Genomic DNA, 18,336 nt, shown 5'->3' with positions numbered 1-18,336 from the left:
GGGCTCAAGCGAGTCTCCTGCCTCAGCCTCCCAAGCAGCTGGGACCACAGGCACCTGCCACAATGCCCGGCTATTTTTTGGTTGCAGCCGTCATTGCTGTCTGGTGGGCCTGGGCTGGATTCAAACCCACCACCTTAAGTGTATGTGGCTGGCGCCTTAGCCACTTGAGCCACAGGCGCCGAGCCTCTGTTTTTATTTTTGAGATAGAGTCTCATTTTGTCACCTCTGGTAGAGTGCTGTGGAGTCATAGCTCAAAGCAACCTCAAAATCATAGGCTTAAGTGAGTCTCTTGCCTCAGCCTCCCAAGTGCTGGGAAACAGGTGTGAGCCACTGAGCCTGGCCCCTGCCTGGCTATTTTTAGAGATGGGGGTCTTGCTCTTGCTCAAGCTGGTCTCGAACTCCGAAGCTCAAGGGATCCTGCTTCAGCCTACCAAAGTGCCAGGATTACAGGCCTGAGCCACAGTGCCTGGTGTGAATGCTCCTGTTAATACCAAAATTACTCATCAAGCTCAAGGAAACTTAAGTAAAAACTGAAGCAGGAGTTGACTTGTAGCACAAAGAAATCTATGGAAAACTAATGACTGAAAGGAAGTATGACTTGGGAAAAAGCCAGGTGTTACCTCTTCCACCTTCACAAACTTGGGCTTTCCTAAAAGCCTCAAGGTATTTGCTTCCCATGATCAAGAGTCTGGGGCAGGATAGGGACAGAGGCTCACACCTGTAATCCTTAGCACTCTGGGAGGCCGAGGTAGGTGGACTGCCTGAGCTTATAGGTTCAAGACTAGCCTGGGCCAGAGCAAGACCCCCATCCCTAAAAATAGCTGAGCATTGTGGCGGACGTCTTTAGTCCTAGCTACTTGGGAGGCTGAGACAAGAAAATCGCTTGAGCCCAAGAGTTTGAGCTGTGGGCTATAACTGTGAGCAATAACTCCAGGGCACTCTACTGAGGGCAGAGCGACAAAGCGATACTGTCTCAAATATAAACAAACAAAAAACACAACAACAACCCCCCCCCCCAAAATAAAAGAGAGTCTGGGCTGGTTTTGTGTAGGTGTGTATAATGTCATTGAGGGCAGATCACAGAGTGTTTTCTGTGTCAGGACAAGGAGCTGTATGTGAGTGATGGGGAGCCACACAGGGATGTAAGATGAGGAGTGCCAAGGTTACATATACAAGATTTAGGGAGATTGGGTAGAAGCTTCTTACAGTAACCCAGGCAAGGCATGGTTATGAGGGGATAACATCTAGAGCAGTCTTGTCCAAGAGAACTTTCTTTGGGGGTAGAAATGTCCTCTACCTATACTGTGTGGTATGGTAGCCACAGCTTGCTATTACATACTTCCCACGTGACCAGCATGACTGAGGAACTAAATTTTTTTTTTTTTTTTTTTGCAGGTTTTGGCCAAGGCTGCGTTTGAACCCACCATCTCTGGCATATGGGGCCGGCGTACTCCTTTGAGCCACAGGAGCTGCTCCTAAATTTTTTATTTAATTACTTTATATGGCTAGCGGCCATTGCAGTGGACAGCGCAGCTCTAAAGTCTGGGTTTGGGTGGTTGTTGGGTGAGGCCAGCCACCAAAACAGAGACGCTGGAGAGAATAGCAAACTGGGGACAAGTTTTGACAGCTGGAAACAAAGGAAAAAAGATACCCCTCTCCATTGGGAAGGGCTTGAAAGGCTGGAGAGCAGGTGTCTGAGACTGCTCACAGGGCTGCTATCCCAGGTTCCCGGGTCTGCCGTTGGGTATGGAGTGCTAGTAGCCAAGCCAGAGAGGTCTGGGGATCAAAGAGCAGCCCTACAGTGTAGGCAGGAGCAGGAAGAAGGGGTCATAGGCCTGGCTCTTTCTCTGGGTGGAAATTACTGCCCACAGGGCTGCTGCTCAAGGCAAGCCTTAATGGGTTTCTCTTTTCTGGGAGGTGAGGTGGGGAAGCCTCTGAGGACAGGCAGTCGGTCTGAAACCCAAACTATCATGGGATCAAGTGAAACTGGAAGAAGGTCAAAAATCACAGCTTGTTCTGTATTTTTGGGCCTGGTGGGGGCTGGGGCATATCTACATCTGCCCAGATCCAGGGCATTCTCAATGTGCTGTGAGAGGGTGTAGTAACGTTGGGATGGGATGGGGAAACGAGGTGGGTGTCCACCCTTTACCTTTAACTTATTCTTTGACCTTGGAAATAAGATGCCACAGCTCAAGCTGGGCAGTAGCCAAGGACAACATGGCCAGGTTCCCAGGGGTAGCCACAACAGGAAACTGGGATTGCCAGATTGCCCCACCCCCAGCAGCTTCATCCCTTGGAAGGCATCTGCCTGTAGCTTCTGATCTCCCACAGTCTGCCTCTCCCAAGGGGACAGTTAGGTGCCCCTTCCTCAACCTCTCCAGCTCTTAATCATCTTGATGAAACAAGGCTCCCCCATTCAGGGCTGGGTAGGGACCCCCATAATTTAGGCCTGAGCAGACAGGCTTCTTTTCTCCAAACTGCACTCTCTGAATATAAGCAAGACAGAAGAAAAGCAGTTTGGCTAACGTTTCATGTATACAGGCTCCTCCTTTTAGCTCCTACAACCCGCTGCTAGGAGCTAAAAGGACACATTCATTTGTTTTTTTTTTTTTTTTGAGACAGAGCCTCAAGCTGTCCCCCTGGGTAGAGTGCCGTGGCATCACAGCTCACAGCAACCTCCAACTCCTGGGCTCAAGCGAGTCTCCTGCCTCCGCCTCCCAAGTAGCTGGGACCACAGGCGCCCGCCACAATGCCTGGCTATTTTTTTTTGTTGTTGTTGCAGCCGTCATTGTTGTTTGGCAGGCCCAGGTTGGATTTGAACCTGCCACCTTAGGTGTATGTGGCTGGCGCCTTAGCCACTTGAGCCATAGGCGCTGAGCCGACACATTCATTTGTTAATATACATATTCACAGACAGGCCGGTGCCTGTGGCTCAGTGGGTAGGGCACCAGCCCCATATACTGAGGGTGGTGGGTTCAAACCCGGCCTCCGCCAAACTGCAACAAAAAATAACCAGGCTTTGTGGTGGGTGCCTGTAGTCCCAGCTACTCAGGAGGCTGATGCAAGAGAACTGCCTAAGCCTAGGAGTTGGAGGTTGCTGTGAGCTGTGATGCCACAGGACTCTATCAAGGGCGAGAAAGTGAGACTTTTGTTTCTAAAAAAAAAAAAATACATATTCACTAATCAACAGGGAGAAATGTTTTCCTCCTGCCAGCTCTTAGCCAAGTGTGAGTTTACTTCCAGGACTTCCCTGAACTCTAGACAAAAGACCCACAAGGGATTCCGACTTGGTTCTCCCACCTCTACTGGCACAGTTCTGGGAGTAGGGGTTCATTCCTTCTGTATTCCTTTCTGTCTAATGAATCATGTCCTATCACTGATTTGTGTGGTCTGTGGATTCATTCTTTGAATTTCCAAGATCAAGGACCTCTTGCAAAAAGAAATTTTGCTAACATCGAGACCTGGAAATTTCTCCTAAATGTATTTATTTATTTATTTAGACAGAGTCTCACTCTGTGACCCTTGGTAGAGTGCCGTGGCGTCACAGCTCATAGCAACCTCCAACTCTTGGGCTTAAGTGATTCTCTTGCCTCAGCCTCCCAAGTAACTGGGACTACAGGCACCTGCCACAACGCCTGGCTGTTTTTTTTTGGTAGAGACGGGGTCTCACTCTGGCTTTGGCTGGTCTTAAACCTCCGAACTCAGGGTAATCCACCTGCCTTGGGCTCCCAGAGTACTAGGATTACAGGCGTGAGTCACCACGCCCAGCCTCTCCTAATTTTATTTTGCTTTTTGTAACCCAATTTGCTCTTCCTTGCTTTGTCCTCAATCAAGCTGAAGAACTCCAAAACACTCCATGATAACCTCCATTCTACCCTCTAGGCCCCTTACCAGACACAGCGCACTGCTCTGCCTCCTCAGGAATATTCCTCCCTCCCTTCCTGCTCCTCCTTCATCTGCTTCCTACTAGTCAAGAGGACCATATCCTACAAGAGGTTTTTAGCCTTTTTTGAACCACAACCCCTTTAGTAGTCTGGCAATGTCTAATGACCCCTCCTCAGAATATTTACAAATGTATAAAATCCATAAGAAATTTTACCAAGTTATAAAAATGCTAAAATAATCAGATGTATGATATAATAATATGCTTTTTTATTAATGCACTAAGTATTATTACTAGCTTAATTTCACAGCAGCATTGACCATAAATGATTTTTTTTTTTTTTTTGAGACAGTGTCACTATGTCGCCCTCAGTAGACTGCCGTAATGTCATAGCTCACAACCTCTAACTCTTGGTTGTAAGTGATTCTCTTTTATTTTCTTTATAATTTTTAGGGGTTTTTTTTGAGACAGAGTCTCACTATCGTCCTTGATAGAGTCCTGTGGCATGATAGCTTACAGCAACCTCCAGCTCTTGGGCTTAGGCGATTCTCTTGCCTTAGCCTCCCGAGTAGCTAGGACTACAGGCACCCACCACAACGCCCGGCTATTTTTTTGTTGCTGTTTGGCTGGAGCTGGGTTTGAACCCACCACCCTCGGTATATGGGGCTGGTGCCCTACTCACTGGGCCACAGGTACCACCCAGTCTTAAGTGATTCTCTTGCCTCAGCCTCCCAAGTAGCTGGGACTACAGGTGCCCGCCACAATGTCCGGCTATTTTGTTGTTGTTGTTATTGCAGTTGTCATTGTTGTTTTAGCAGACCTGCCTGGGGTCAGGTTCAAACCTGCCAGTCAGCCTCCGTGTATGTGGCCGCGCCCTGCCCACTGAGTTATAGGTGCTGCCCAGCATAAATGATTTTCAAGGTACCTGCAACACTGCAGTAAGTAGGAAAATATCTGCTAATACTATCATGGATTATTGTCGACATTTATGACCATAGGAAATACTAAATTTCAGTCAAGGTTAGTGGAAATAAAAATGTACTTCCCTCCCTTTCCAAAAAATGAAAAGAATTCCCCTTTTAAATTTTTTAAAGTAGAAAGAGAGAAAAACATTTTATGTTACAGAATGAAGGAAGGAGGTTAGACAATAAGAGATAGAGATGATCATGAAAGTGAGACTCCTCTGGACTTCAATGCCAAGGAATAAGGTAGACAGGTGGGGCAGGGCCAGAAGCAGGTGCTCTGCTCTCCTGAGTCTCATGCAAAAGGGAGCTGCATTTTGGTTTGATCATCTCAAATCTCGAGGTACTATTATGCTAGGAATTATCTCTCTGTTTCTTGCCCTCTAGCACTTTCGGTTGTCAGCATGACCTCTTCTCTCTGCCTCTGAAACATCTTAGATGCTTGCATTGCACTGGCCTCTGGTCTGAGGACCAGATTCCTGGTAAAGGGAAGGCACAGAGGAACCCATCTCAGGCTCTTCTCCCTACTCTGTCTCAAGACTTTCCACAGGGATAGAATTGAAGCTTTTGTCTCCTCAGCCCAGAGTTTGGGCTTCCTGAAGGAAATTCCAAAAGAAAAACAAAGTTTGGTGCAGATTCAGGTTTCTAAAAGCCTTCGCTGATAGAAGGGGCTGGAAGACAGGCCCAGGTCTTATTATAAAGGGGCAAATTTGGCCTCAATGCTCTTTGGGGGGTCTCTCTTCTGACTCGAATGCTATTATCTCTGGTCTCAAGAGGGTGAGGTATCTTATCTCACCCACAGTGGAGATGTCTCAGTGAAGAGACTGATTTTTCTTTTTTTTCTACAGAGAGGTAGAATCTCTCTCTGTTTCCCAAGTGTCACAGCCTACCTCACAGCAACCTCAACCTCTTGGGTTCAAGTGATCCTCCTGCCTCAGCCTCCTCCAGCTCAGTCCCGCCTGTAGCTGGGACTAGAGGCATCTGACACAATGTGTGGCTAATTTTTACGTTTTTAGTACAGATAGGATCTCAAGCTCAGACTGGTCTTGAACTCCTTAGCTTAAGGGATCCTCTTGCCTCTGCCTCCCAGAATGCTAGGATTAGAAGAGTGAGCCACTGCACCCAACCTTCAAAGGCCATGTTTTAGAAGGAAGGTTCTCAATGGATTTATCACACCTCCCCAGGGGCGGGCAGATATGAGACCAGGTTCAGGGATTCATCCCCTTCTATCTCTTTGCTCATAGCACTCGCCAGTCCTACCAACTGTGCACACAGGCTGGAAATCACCGCTAACAGTGCGAGGTAAGACAGGAAGGAATCCTGTAGCTCCGGGCCTCCGAGCTGTCAGCCAACACCCACCCTACCTGGGAGCCAGAGGCTGCACACCCTGGTGGCTCGAAAGGCTTCGGCCACCTCCCAAGGAATCCCAAATACACAATCTAAACAGCAGCCCCCCTTCGCCAATACTGCAGTCTCCAACCCTCACCTAGAGAGAAATTACGGAGTTTGCAGAATTTCGCAATGTGGAGCTGGGTTTCCCAACCTGTAGAGGCCGCACCCGCGTTTCCCGGGCGGGCAATGCCAGTAAACCCCAGCGAGCCCCGGCCTGCTCGGAATTAACGGGTCTATTTGGGCTCAGAGAAAGGATCCACGTCTCAGGGGGCCCCTCCCCATACAGGCACCTGCTCTCGAGAGCTGCGCGACCCATACCCAGTCTTGGGTGTTGGCCCAGCCAAACCTCTGCGTTTCGGGAACCCTAGTCCCCTCCCTCCCAGAACCCCACGGCGTCAGTTCTGGACCCCACAAGCTTGCAGCGGAGCGGAGGGGAGGCCCCGCCTAGGGAAAGGGAAGAGAGGAGCGCACAAATACAGGAAAACACGCAGTGGGAGGGGAAGTCTCCGGAGGTGCCCGAGGGCGCGGAGCACCGAAAGCGTTGAGTATGGGGGTTTCTCCTGGAAGGGGTCTCAGGTGCCGCCCCGGCAGCGTCCTGCGTAGCGCGGCGGACTCGGCCCGGCCCTTCCCAGCCCTGCACCCAACCCGAATCACCCTCCCCAGCGCTGGGTGCCCCACCACCCACTTCCCTCACGGTCCTCTCACCTGAGACCACTAGTGCCTCGTTGGGCCCCACCGTGTGGCAATTGCCCATGGCGCCGGCAGCACGGAGGGCCCCGGGGACCACACAGACCTAGACCGCAGCAGCGGGTCCGCAGAGCTGGCCGCGCCCAGCCTATCCCGCCACCCCCAGCGCCGCCCGCCCGCGCCCCTCTGTGGTCGCAGCCCCGCCGGAAGTGTGGCGGCGGAGGGCGGGGCCGGCATGTTGAGAGAGGCAGGAGCGAGCGCAGCCCCGGCAGCAAACGCGCTTTATTACGAGTGGCTCGAGATCGCCGGGCCTAGTCCTAAGGCACCCCGGGAGGCTTCTCTGCACTCCTACGGGCCGTCTCAGTAACAATCGCCCAGCCATGATTTACCTCCCAGCACCCCTCTTGCAGCAGTTGGCCGCCAACCCCAGTCAGTCCCTGCTAGAACTAGCTTTGAGACCTTGGGCAAGTCCCTTACCTCTGGAGCCTAATCCTGCCTCCGTAAAATGGGGGTAATTTAACTACCTAGCTAGATGCGTGCAAAGGGCTCCGTTAGGGTAATTCTCAGCGTTGGCAGTGCATGAAACAAATTCCCAGGCCCTGCTACAGAGCTGATCAGAATCAAAGAGGGTGGGGCCTGGAAACCCGAAATTCAAAATCCTGAGAAGCCTGGTGTCTGGCACCTTACCCTCCACCCCTCCATCTGGGGTTACTGTCAGTCTCAGGAAGAAATAATCGCCCATTATTTCTTCAACCAGGAAAAGAGCTGTCCAGAATACAACTTGAGGCCCCAGAAAGTAACCATGGAGGTAAAAATTGCAAATCCCTCAGTGCTCAGGGCATGGTACGTAGCTGCAGTTCTCAAAAGCTACCAAGTACCACGAAAAGCATCCCCAGCCTGAGATTTAGGAGACTTGGGTCTCCGGCTCAGTTTTCACCCAAATTCGTCTGGTCACCTCAGACAAATCTGGTGAGTTCTGAGGGCTGGGGCAAGGTTCAGAAACTGAGGGCTCCTCAGGGTGGGGAGTGCTCGGAGAGCATGGGACCCCTGAATCCTCAGGCTGGGGGTACTCATCAGGTTCAGCATCCTCCTCAGGCCCAAGCCCTGCTAGCCTCTTGCTGGCCTCCCACAGCCGGTGGGCAGCCCGGTCATCTCGGGCAGCTGGGGGCACCTCCTCCACGTGGCAGTTGGCAAAGTATCTCCCACTGAGGGGCTCAATACCCTCCTGTAGAGCGCAGTACAGGGGTGTCTGGGCACCCCCTCTTGGTGCCCGGAGTACCAACCAAGCCAGTGGGCGCAAAATTGGGCGCAGCCATCCAGGAACGTGGCGCAGGAACAACTCTGAGTTCACAGGCCCTGTAGGCAGGAAGAAAGAAAGGAGTTGGAGAGGACGTAGGTGAAGGCCCAGGGTATGAGCAACTAGAACAGAGCGAGGAGGGATGTGAGGGACAGAATCTGGGTCCAGGAAACCAGGGGAGTATTCAGGGACCCCACAAGGTGACTTTACTCACATCCTATGTGAAGCCTCCTCTCTGCATCCAAACTGCTTGTATAATATATCTCTATCTCCCAGCTTTTGGTCATGCTGTTTCCTGCCCAGAATAATTCTCAAGTCCCTCTCCATCTTTTCTTCTAACTTTAGTCCTGTTCCTTTGTTTAACCAGCATTTATTAAGCACCAGTCAGTGTTTTTTTTTTTTTTTTGAGACGGAGCCTCAAGCTATCCCCCAGGGTAGAGTGCCGTGGCATCACAGCTCACAGCAACCTCCAACTCCTGGGCTCAAGCGAGTCTCCTGCCTCAGCCTCCCAAGTAGCTGAGACTACAGGCGCCTGCCACAACGCCTGGCCATTTTTTGGTTGCAGCCATCATTGTTTGGTGGGCCCGGGCTGGGGATTTGAACCCACCACCTTAGGTGTATGTGGATGGCGCCTTAGCCGCTTGAGCCATAGGTGCCAAGCCAGTTGGTGTTTTTGGACATCAGGGATATGGAAGTGTAATAAAGGATTAAGAAAGATTAGTTTCTGATCATTATTATTGTAACTATAATTACTAATGAGTCACAGGCAATGATTACTTAATATGCAGTATGCTAATATGGTATCCTGGTGTAAACCTATTCCCTAAAGGCAAGGATGAGTCTATTCACCAATTTCTGCACTCAGAGTAAAAGCTAAAATGTCTACAGTGGATCTCCAAACCCTGTGTGATCCAACCTATTTCTACAATCTCATTTCTTGCTACTCTCTCCCCTCACTCAGTTCCAGCCATACTAACCTTTCTCAAACTGATTAGGAACTTCTGCCTTGGGGCCTGTGCACTTAGCTGTCTTCTTTTTGGGTGTCCCCCTAGTAAGCCAGCATCTTTCAGGTCACTGTTCAAATGCCATCTTTATAGATAATGTCTCCTTTGACTGCCCTTGATAAAATAATACCTCCTGGCATTCCATATTCCCCCTTACCCTGTTTCTTATTTTCTCATTCTTTTTGCGACAGTGTCATTATATCACCTTCGGTAGAGTGCTGTGGTGTCACACTTACAGCAACCTCAAACTCTTGGTCATAAGCGATTCTCTTGCCTCAGCCTCTCAAGTAGCTGGGATTACAGGTGCCTGCCACAATGCCTGGCTATTTTTTGTTGTTGTTGTAGGTGTCACTGTTGTTTAGCTGGCCCAGGCTGGATTGAGACCCACCAGCCTTGGTGTATGTGGCTGGTGCCGTAACTGCTGTGCTATGGGCGGTTAGCCACCCCCCCCCCCTTACCCTGTTTAATCTTTCCTCATAGCACTTCATAACCACTTATCACTGTATATATTTATTTACTGGCTGTCTCTCTCGCCTCCCAACTAGGATGCAGACTCTATGAGAGTAAGGTCTTTATTTGTGGACTGCCTGATATGTACCCAGTATTGGTAAATGCTTCTTGGATGAGTGAATAATTATTAGCTATCATCATCATCATATTATTATTATTATTTAGTTCAGTCAGTAGAGATGGCTCCAGGGGGTGAGAATCTGGGTCTTATATATTGCCATCTCCCACCCAGAGGTCAGCATCCAAGCTTGCAGTGTGCAAGGAAGAACCTAGAAGACAGCTTGGTTCAAGATCAGTAAGAATAAGTCTCTGCTTGGACTATTCTTCCTTCCTACTGTGAGATTCTATGACTCAATGAGAGGCACCAAGGGAGCGCAGGATGGGAGAGGGATGGGAAAGGGCGATCAAGGACAGCCAGAGAACCAGGCCTCACCTGGATGGGCTGCATAGCAGGTGACGCCAGTGCCCGCAAGCTGGGTGGCGAGCTCCCGGGCAAATAATACATTGGCCAGCTTACTGTCAGCATAAGCCCGCAGTTCCTGCTGCCAGCCCACCACTGGGCGGTCTAGGTGTTTGAAGTCAAGGTGTCCACGCCGGTGGGCAGCTGAGGAGACCACCACCACGCGGCTAGGAGCACAAGTCTTCAAGCGAGGCAGCAGCAGGTGTGTCAGCAGGAAGGGACCAATGTGGTTCACCCGAAGCAGCAGGTTAAAGGTCTCTCGAGTCCGGCCACAGGAACTGATCCCTGGGGCAGAGGCTAGGTGTGAGCAGATGGTCTTGAAGGAACCCTGTGTCCTGGGCATCCCCATCTGTGAGATGCGAATGGGGGCAGCCTTCCCATGAGTCCTCCAGCCCCTGGCCTTTGGCAGGGCCTTGATGGAGGGGGCAGCTACCCCTGGCCATCCACCCCACCCACTGCAGGGCCTGCTGTCCCTCACCAGCATTGTGGATGAGGATGTCCAACCGTGGCTCAGAGCTCAGGAAGGCAGCCGCAAAAGCCCGAACTGAGGCCAAACTGGCCAAGTCCAGGGCCATGAAGATGACCTCATTGTTTCCACTCTCCTGTGGAGCAGCAAGGGCTGGGCTTGTCACCAGGGACCTCTCTCCTCTTCCCTCTCCCCAGGGACCAAATTCTAAGAGTCCATCTACTACTATTACTAAAATCTGCCCCATGCATGAAGTGTAGTGGGTAAATCTAATATCGATTCAAATCCTGACTTTGCCTCTTGCTAGAGGGTAACCTTGAGCAATATACATAATCTCCCTGGGCCTCAGTTCTCACTGTAAAATGGGAAGAATAGTAATAGTATCTATCTCATAGAGCTGTTGAGGATTAAATGAGTTCATATGTGTTAAATACATGCAATAAGCACTGTGCAGGTACTTGCTTTTATCATTATCATGATCCCCTCTCCCCTTTATCACTTACCCAAAAATCTATAACGACTTCTCATTGGTCTCTTTTCACCCACTCCTCCTTCCCCAGTCCAGGCACCACACAGCCACAAAGGAGTTCATTCCAAAAGACAATTATTGTAACAGTCCGGAGCCTGTTCTAACAGTAGAACTCTTTACTGATCTCTGCTGCCAATCCTAAAAATCCCAGCTTCTCAGTGGATTTTTCCGGGCCTCAGAACCTGGCCCTGGCTCAAAGCTTTCAGCCCTTCAATTTGCCCCACCTCGTCATATTTTGTGCTCCAGCCACATTAAACCTTTTCTTAGCTTCTCTCTTGCCTCAGGGCATTTGCATACGGTGTTCCCACTGTTGTTCCTTCCCCCACTGTTCTTCAGGAACTTAATTCCTTCTAGTCCTAAACGTCTTGGAACAGCAATTACTTCCTTCAAGACGCCCCCTCCCCAGCTTGGTTCTGGTCCCCCTTCCCTGTGTGACCGGAGTATTCTGTACACCCTCTCTTCCAGACATTTAACCGAGCCGTACTTTCGGCTCTGAAATTGGATCTCCTGGAGCGCTTTGCTGGCCCCTCTGTGTCGCGGTGAGTCCTCGGCTCACCCTCTCACCCGCCCCCTCCCTCCCCTCCCTCACCTGGCGAAGGTCGAAGGCTGCCGCCTCCCCGCGCTCCCGGCTGCGGCAGGCCAGCACCACGCGCGCTCCCCGGCGCGCCAGTTCCAGCGCCGTCATCTTCCCGATACCGCTGTTGGCGCCTGCGGACGGCGGGCGGGAGCCGAACAGGGCTGAGCCCGGCGGGCCGCAGCCCCAGCCGCCCCGGGCTCCCACCGCCCGCCTGCCTGCCCGCCGGTACTCACCCGTGACCACGGCCGTGCGGCCCCGCAGGTTGCCGATGCAGCCGCACGGCGGGGCCTTCACCAGATTGTAGTAGACAAGCACGTAGGCGCCCAGCAGCAACCCCACGCCCAGCAGCAGCGCCTCCATGCCAGCTGCGCCTCTCGGCTCCCGGCTCCCGGCTCCCGCCCAGGCCCCGCGCCGCCTTGGATCGCCGCCCAGCGGCTGTCAATCCGCCCCGCACAGGCCTGGATAGGCGCCGGGCGCGCCTGGGCCTCCAGACGGCGGGGGCGGACGGGGGTGTGTGTGCGCGGCTTGTGCATGTGGGCCCCGCGAGCGCCCCCTAGGCGAACGCCTGCATCTAGGGGGTGCGTGCCGGTGTGAACACCTTCAAGGTGCGTTGTGTGCTTCCAGACCCTGGGAGCGCCCCCTAGGCAAGTGCCTGTGGGAACTCCTTCTAGGTGTGTGTGAACCTACCAGAACGCTGGGAGTGCCCTCTAGGTTTGTAAGTGCATTTGCAACGTTTGTGTGTGAACGACCTCTAGGTGTCATTCACACCTCTAGGTGTCAGGAGTCCTAAGATCAACCTCAGGTTATGCGCGTGCCTCTGGATTTTTTGTGTGTGCACCGCTGTAAACCCTGTGTAGGTGTTTGTGCCCATTAGCACACATAAGGAGTCCTTCGAAGTGTGTGTGTGCCTCTCTACTCTCGAGCGTGTGTGCTTGAATGAACAGCTCTAAGTTTACTATAGGCGTGAGTATATAGTGGAGTCCCTTCCTTCTGGAAATGCCTGTGTACATGAATACTCCTGTGTCAGAGACTCCACTCTTAGATGCTTTTCTCTCAATGAACAAATCTTTGGATTCCTTATCCTCACATCCAGCCCTTAGCTTCCAGGATTTTTTCCCCGTTCTTCTCATACAGACTAGAGAGGTTACAGTGTGTTCTGAGTGGCACCAGCAAGAAGAAGCTGTCAGGATTCACTCACGGATTCTTCCTATGTCCCTTTGTTTTTGGAAGGAAGCAGGAAGATAATAGAGAGTAAAAACTGTTACTGCTCTTCAGGAAGATTTTGTCTTTGAATGGTTCTCATAGGTGGCAAAAACAGGTAAAGGGTAAAGAAGCTCCATCACTGCCTGAAAAATCCTTGCTACCTGGGAGGCCAGGGCAAGAGACTAGCTTGAGGTCAGGAGTTCAAGACCAGCCTAATGACACTGTTTCTACAGAATGGTCCCAGATATTCCAGATGCTGAGGTCTGAGGATTGCTTGAGCTCAGGAGTTGAAGGTTACAGTAAGCTGCGAATGATAGGGTCACAGCACTCTAGCCTTGGTGACAGAGTCAGATCTTGTCTCAGAGCCCCCCCCAAAAAGCTCCATTAGTCAATGCACTCCATGGAAGCAACAGTGAGGTGGGCAAGACAGCTAGGGAGGTGTGGGTTAAGGGCATTCCTAGCCAGGTCACGTGAGACCTTGCCAAAGTTGTAGTACAACTAATTTGGCACCTGATATTTGGCACTTGAACTATGTCCCACAGTGTGGTTACCCTTGAAAATGCTGAGCAGAGTATATGTTTCTGCTCTTAAGAGAGTTCAGGAAGCTCATCAGGGCAGCAGGAACAAAGTGGTGGTGACGAAAGTATATGGAAAGATGGGAGCCAGAGTCAGAACTCAGACTCCAGAAGTTTCCTTTTAGCTACACTGTGGATAAGGTTGGGTGTGAAATATTCGTTTTCTATCCTCAAGGCAAAATCCTGATACACAAACATGTACATTAGTAGAATAGTGCTGGGATACGAAGAGAGGTGCCCTCTATCTAAGGAGCAAGAGACTGTCCTCAGGAAACCATACAAGAGAAAGTGTCTCACTAATGTTTGGGAGGAGAAAAGGATGGAGTTTGGCTTGAGGTCCCCCAAGCTTTATGATTAAGTAATGCAGTAGACAGGTCAGCAAAGACAGCAGTTGTAGAGAAGCTGCAACTGTAAGTCACATAACCAGAAGTAGCTGGGTCTAGACTGGATTCCACTCTATTAAGATTTCTCTAGAGACGCCCCCCCCCCAGTAGATGCACCCCTGCTCTTCCAATGTCCTCCACACTCCCTTCCCAAACTTCCCTTGGGGACTTTCTGGTGAGACCTGTTCAGAGGGGTCTCCATCTGCTGAACCCAGGCCCAAAGGAGGGCCCCTCTAAGGGTGATGACAGGTAGGACAGACAGGCAGAAAACATAATTTGAAGTATTTTTGTTTTTTTATATACAGAATACAGGAAAGCTTCTGTAAAGTCTAAAACATTACAATTACTATGTACATTGGTACTAGTTGTGGGGGTGGGAAGAGAGGAGGGAGCCAGGGGCAGGAGGAAGAGAAGTGGCAAGAGAACAAAAAAAGGAGACGAAAACAGGTTTACGACAAAAACATTTTTGCTACAATAGACAATTTGAGGAAACGCTCTACCACATGTAGTACTGTACACGGTTTTTAAAAACATTGAAAAAATGTCATCACTAGATGTATTTACACAAAATCCAAGTACACTTTTCCTTATTTGAAATAAAATAGATGGACAGCCAGAAAAAGAATTCATTTCTCATTTGTCCATAATACACAGTAGCTACCTGTAGTGCAACCGCTGCAGAAAGGGAAAATAACTTGGAGGGTGGGAGCCATGGAAGGAGGGTGGGTAGCGATCTTTATATTAAATAAAACAATGATATTGTATAGATTTTGCTGTATGAAAACTGTATTTTTTCTTTTAATATAAAACTATTGTCACTGCCACAAAATAGAACAAGTTTCTGATTATTTTACAACGGCGGGCGAGGGGGAGGGAGCAGAAGGTGGGTGGGGAAGGGTTTTGTGTTGGAGGAAGAGTCCAGACCTCGGTCTTCCCCTCCCTGCCCACGCTGTTCCTCAGCTCGGGTCTGCCGCTTTCCCATGAAATGTCGAGTACAAATATATGTGCAAATGCCCCCTAGAACTTGAGAAAAGAAAAAGGATTTTTAAAAAAGTCAAAAGGTTTTCTTCATGTCATGCAAAGATTGTAGTTGAAGGGTTTCTGGTATAGAAAACACCCGGGCTTAGTTTGTGTACATTTTTGCATTGCAGGAGTCTTGGGTGGGTATATAGGCCAGTGGCAGGTAGCCCCCTGCCCTAGGGAACAGAGTTGGAGCGCAGCACAGGGCCCTGGTGGGGCTTGAGAGAGAGCTTTTCAGCCAAGACTCCATCCTGCAGCAGGCTGGCATCGCCTTTGGGCTGTTTGGTCGCAAACTCAGTGATGCTGAAGACAAACTGCAGGCAGCCCAGCTTGATGTAGCTGCCATGGTGCAGTAAGGCCGTGCCCTCCCAGCCGGCCCCACTGCCCCCAATCAAGCTTGAGCTGCTGGCTTTGCAGTTGCAGGGTCTCCGCTGCGGCCCCTGGGCCTGGGAACTCATCATGGCTGCCTCTTCACTTGGCTCTTCATCCTGTTTCTGGTGCCGGCGGCGCCCTGGGAAAAAGGGGGATGGTCACAGGAGAGGAAGAGTGAGCAGCCAACCCATCTAGGCTGTCTGCCAGGGTTGGGCCCTTATGTCTCCCAGTTCCAACTGCTGCATGACTAGGGGTGGGGGACACTCAGAAAGGGTTGGTGGAGTCTGAAGTCCCCACACAGGTGTGTGCACAAATGCAGGTGCTCAGCACTTGCTTCTCCGCGGCCCACGGGCAAGGAGAGCTTGGCCAATGGAACTAGGAAGGCAAGAGACAGCAGGTCATCGGCAGCAAGTGACAGGGGCCTCGGCTCCAACTTACTGATGACACTCTGCACTTTGGCAACAATACTGCTTGGGGGAGTTGGCGGGGTCTTCTCGGAGAAGTCACATGAATACAGCACATTGTCCACCGTTGTCCCGTGCTCACTGTAGTTTAACAGCTCATAATGTTTGGTATTCTGAGGAGGAGAGGAGATAAGATGTATGGTCTGCTGCACGGGGCCTGAGGCTAAGGGGAGAGAGGACATATGGAGAAAGCTCTACTAGGGAACTCACTTTCTTCCCCAGTCATGGCCTGACCCTGTCCTTTCAGAATGGAGATGGGGACTTGCCTCCGAGGTAAGCCTTCCTTCCCCAGTGCTCATAGCCCCTGCTCTCCCACTGCTCCTTCACCAACCCTCAGAACCGGGTCCTGTTGACATGACACTCACTGGCCTGTGATGATGATGAAACTCACAGGAACATACCCACAGGACTTGGCTTCCTTCTATGCTGGTCCCCTCCCTGCTTTAGGGTGGGGTCCCGCTCCCCTTGCTGTGCCTATGATCAACAGGGGAAATAGCAGCCCTGCTTCTGGGAAGCAAGTAGCCCTGGTAGGCTGCCCTCTGCACCAAGACTATCCTCCAGGAGTGACAGGGAAGGAAGAAAAGGAGAAGGCTCCCACCTCTTACCCCTTTCCCCCAGGGCACTGAACAAAAACCCAGTGTTGGCTCAGCGCCTATAGCTCAAGTGGCTAAGGCGCCAGCCACATACACCAGAGCTGGCAGGTTCAAATCCAGCCCTGGCCTGCCAAACAACAACTACAACCAAAACAAAACAAAAAAATAGCCGGGAGTTGTGGCGGACACCTGTAGTCCCAGCTACTTGGGAGGCTGAGGGAAGAGAATCAATCACTTAAGCCCAGGAGTTGGAGGTTGCTGTGAGCTATGATGCCACATCACTCTACCCAGGGGTACAGCTTGAGACTCTGTCTCAAAAAAACAAACAAACAAAAAAACCCAACTATAACAACAAAAAAACCCAGTGCCTGTGAGAGGCCTCAGGTCGGGAAAGCTCCCTCCCACCCATGTCCACCCCTTACCTCATCGTAGAATATGCAGGCATGTTTCCCGGACACGTAGTTACAGTGACCATAGTTTGTAAGGCACACATCCATGTCAGCTCCTGCAAGGTGGCAGAAGTAGAGGGTAAGGAAGCAGAGAACAGATTGTAAGGTGTGGGGGAGGTGAGGGAGTTAGCTGCCGGGTAGATGCTAGTATGGACCTTAAGGGGCAGGTAGCTTGGAGCCCTCTCCTTGTATTTTTGTACACAAACGGTTGTCTTTTCTAACCCCTTGCTAAACAACAGCTGTCCCTGATGGCTGATCTGCTTTAGAACATGTGGTCACTACCCAGAGGCATGCAGAGAACTACTGAAGAGGATGGGATGGGGTTACTTCCATTTGAACACAACATAGAGGTTCAGGACCTATAAACTGTATCATCTGAAAGAAAGTCTAGACTAAGGGTTAATCTGTCTGTCCTTCTGTGCCAGATATAGGGCCGTCTGTCTCTAGGACTTCTGGCAGGGGTGACAAGGAACCAACAGATACTAATAGGACTTTGTGGGCGGTGGGGTGTGTGCCTGTGTACTGAGGGAATCAACACATCTTTTTTGAAGATCTCCAGGGACAAAGTATTTGCTCTCTCTTTCAGGTTTGTCCTTGCAGTATTGAAAATGCCTCCCTGAGCAGAGTCAGAACTGACTTTCATTTCTGCTGATACCACACTGAGCAAAATGCTAAACGGGCTGAGCCAGGGAAGACAAGCAACTGTCTCCACTCTTATGTCTCTCTAGTCTGGATATCCACTGAGTTAAAGCAGCTAACCCTGGAAAGGGTTTCCCTCACCCCTTTCTAGCTTCTGTGGGTATGGGTATTAATCTTAGGGCTGAACAACAGATTCAGTGTCTTGCCCAGCTTCCTGTCTGGCTCACCTGTCCCAATGTAGAGGGTTCGATAGCACATGTTCACAGCTCCTCCCAACCCTAAGAGGGGGTAGAACACAGCTCGGGCCTGTACCTCCTTTCTTTGCACTATAAGACAAACATAGGAAAAGGATCGTTCAGAAACTTAGATCCTGTGATATAAACATAAACCAACAAAATATGGACCTTTGGCTCATAACCTGGAGAAACATCCCACTGGATGACTCATCTTTCCAAACTCACATCTGCCACTGAGCTGCTTCAGAGTGAGGCTTTCTCTCCCCACCCACAGCCAACACGGAGTATGGAGCACTATCTTTGAAGATGGCCACAGAATTCAGAGATGATCATACTTTAAGCTCCTGGGCTGTTGGTTGGCTTATCAGGGTATTTCAGCTGCTAACAATGGTAAAAACATGAAAAAAAAAGAAGGCATGGACTAATGTTTCTCGATTTTTTTTTTTTTCAGTTTTTGGCCAGGGCTGGGCTTGAACCTACCACCTCCAGCATTTGGGGCTGGTGCCCTACCCCTTTGAGCCACAGGTGCTGCCCTCTCAAATTTTCATATGCATATAAATCCCCTTTGGATCTTGTTAAAATGCAGATTCTGATTCAGGAGGTCTGAGGTGGGGCCCTGAGCTCTACATTTCTAA

General features: G+C 50.6%; 3 protein-coding genes across 6 annotated transcripts in view; all 3 read right to left on the bottom strand.

Moving 5' to 3' along the window:
• Positions 1-7,791, bottom strand: part of FLOT2 (flotillin 2) — a 20,526-nt gene extending 12,735 nt beyond the window's left edge. Inside the window, exon 1 of one of the 2 annotated variants that reach the window (XM_003797137.3) lies at positions 6,943-7,791. In XM_003797137.3, coding sequence (XP_003797185.1) covers positions 6,943-6,991 — 49 coding nt within the window. In that variant the 5' untranslated portion in view covers positions 6,992-7,791. The remainder of the gene's footprint in view (positions 1-6,942) is intronic. The other variant, XM_023517528.1, reaches the window with a different exon arrangement.
• Positions 7,189-12,269, bottom strand: DHRS13 (dehydrogenase/reductase 13). The gene is made up of 5 exons (XM_023517529.1): positions 12,001-12,269; positions 11,780-11,898; positions 10,674-10,797; positions 10,169-10,480; positions 7,189-8,280 (listed from the first exon to the last, which is right to left on the bottom strand). Exons 1-5 carry the CDS (start codon positions 12,125-12,127, stop codon positions 7,829-7,831), a joined length of 1,134 nt encoding a protein of 377 aa, XP_023373297.1. The 5' UTR covers positions 12,128-12,269; the 3' UTR covers positions 7,189-7,828.
• Positions 12,270-14,203: 1,934 nt separating this feature from the next.
• Positions 14,204-18,336, bottom strand: part of PHF12 (PHD finger protein 12) — a 53,103-nt gene continuing 48,970 nt past the window's right edge. For all 3 annotated transcript variants that reach the window (XM_003797135.1, XM_012809776.2, XM_012809778.2), the window contains 4 exons: positions 17,693-17,791; positions 16,800-16,882; positions 15,759-15,897; positions 14,204-15,459 (listed from right to left, as the gene is read on the bottom strand). In XM_003797135.1, the coding sequence (XP_003797183.1) occupies positions 15,125-15,459; positions 15,759-15,897; positions 16,800-16,882; positions 17,693-17,791 (656 nt within the window). In that variant the 3' untranslated portion in view covers positions 14,204-15,124. The remainder of the gene's footprint in view (positions 15,460-15,758; positions 15,898-16,799; positions 16,883-17,692; positions 17,792-18,336) is intronic.

The sequence above is a fragment of the Otolemur garnettii genome, unplaced genomic scaffold (assembly GCF_000181295.1).
Source record: "Otolemur garnettii isolate 467f Iridium unplaced genomic scaffold, OtoGar3 scaffold00112, whole genome shotgun sequence".
In the NCBI taxonomy this organism is placed as follows: Eukaryota; Metazoa; Chordata; class Mammalia; order Primates; family Galagidae; genus Otolemur; species Otolemur garnettii.
This window is presented reverse-complemented; position numbering and strand designations above follow the sequence as displayed.

What these genes read in the sequence shown, in the direction of transcription:
- DHRS13 (XM_023517529.1), bottom strand. Translation starts at nt 12,127, where the DNA reads ATGGAGGCGCTGCTGCTGGGCGTGGGGTTGCTGCTGGGCGCCTACGTG. An exon ending in CCGCACGGCCGTGGTCACGG is followed by an intron (nt 11,899 to 12,000) that starts GTGAGTACCGGC and finishes CGCCGTCCGCAG; the next exon opens with GCGCCAACAGCGGTATCGGG. An exon ending in CTGCTATGCAGCCCATCCAG is followed by an intron (nt 8,281 to 10,168) that starts GTGAGGCCTGGT and finishes TCCTGCCTACAG; the next exon opens with GGCCTGTGAACTCAGAGTTG.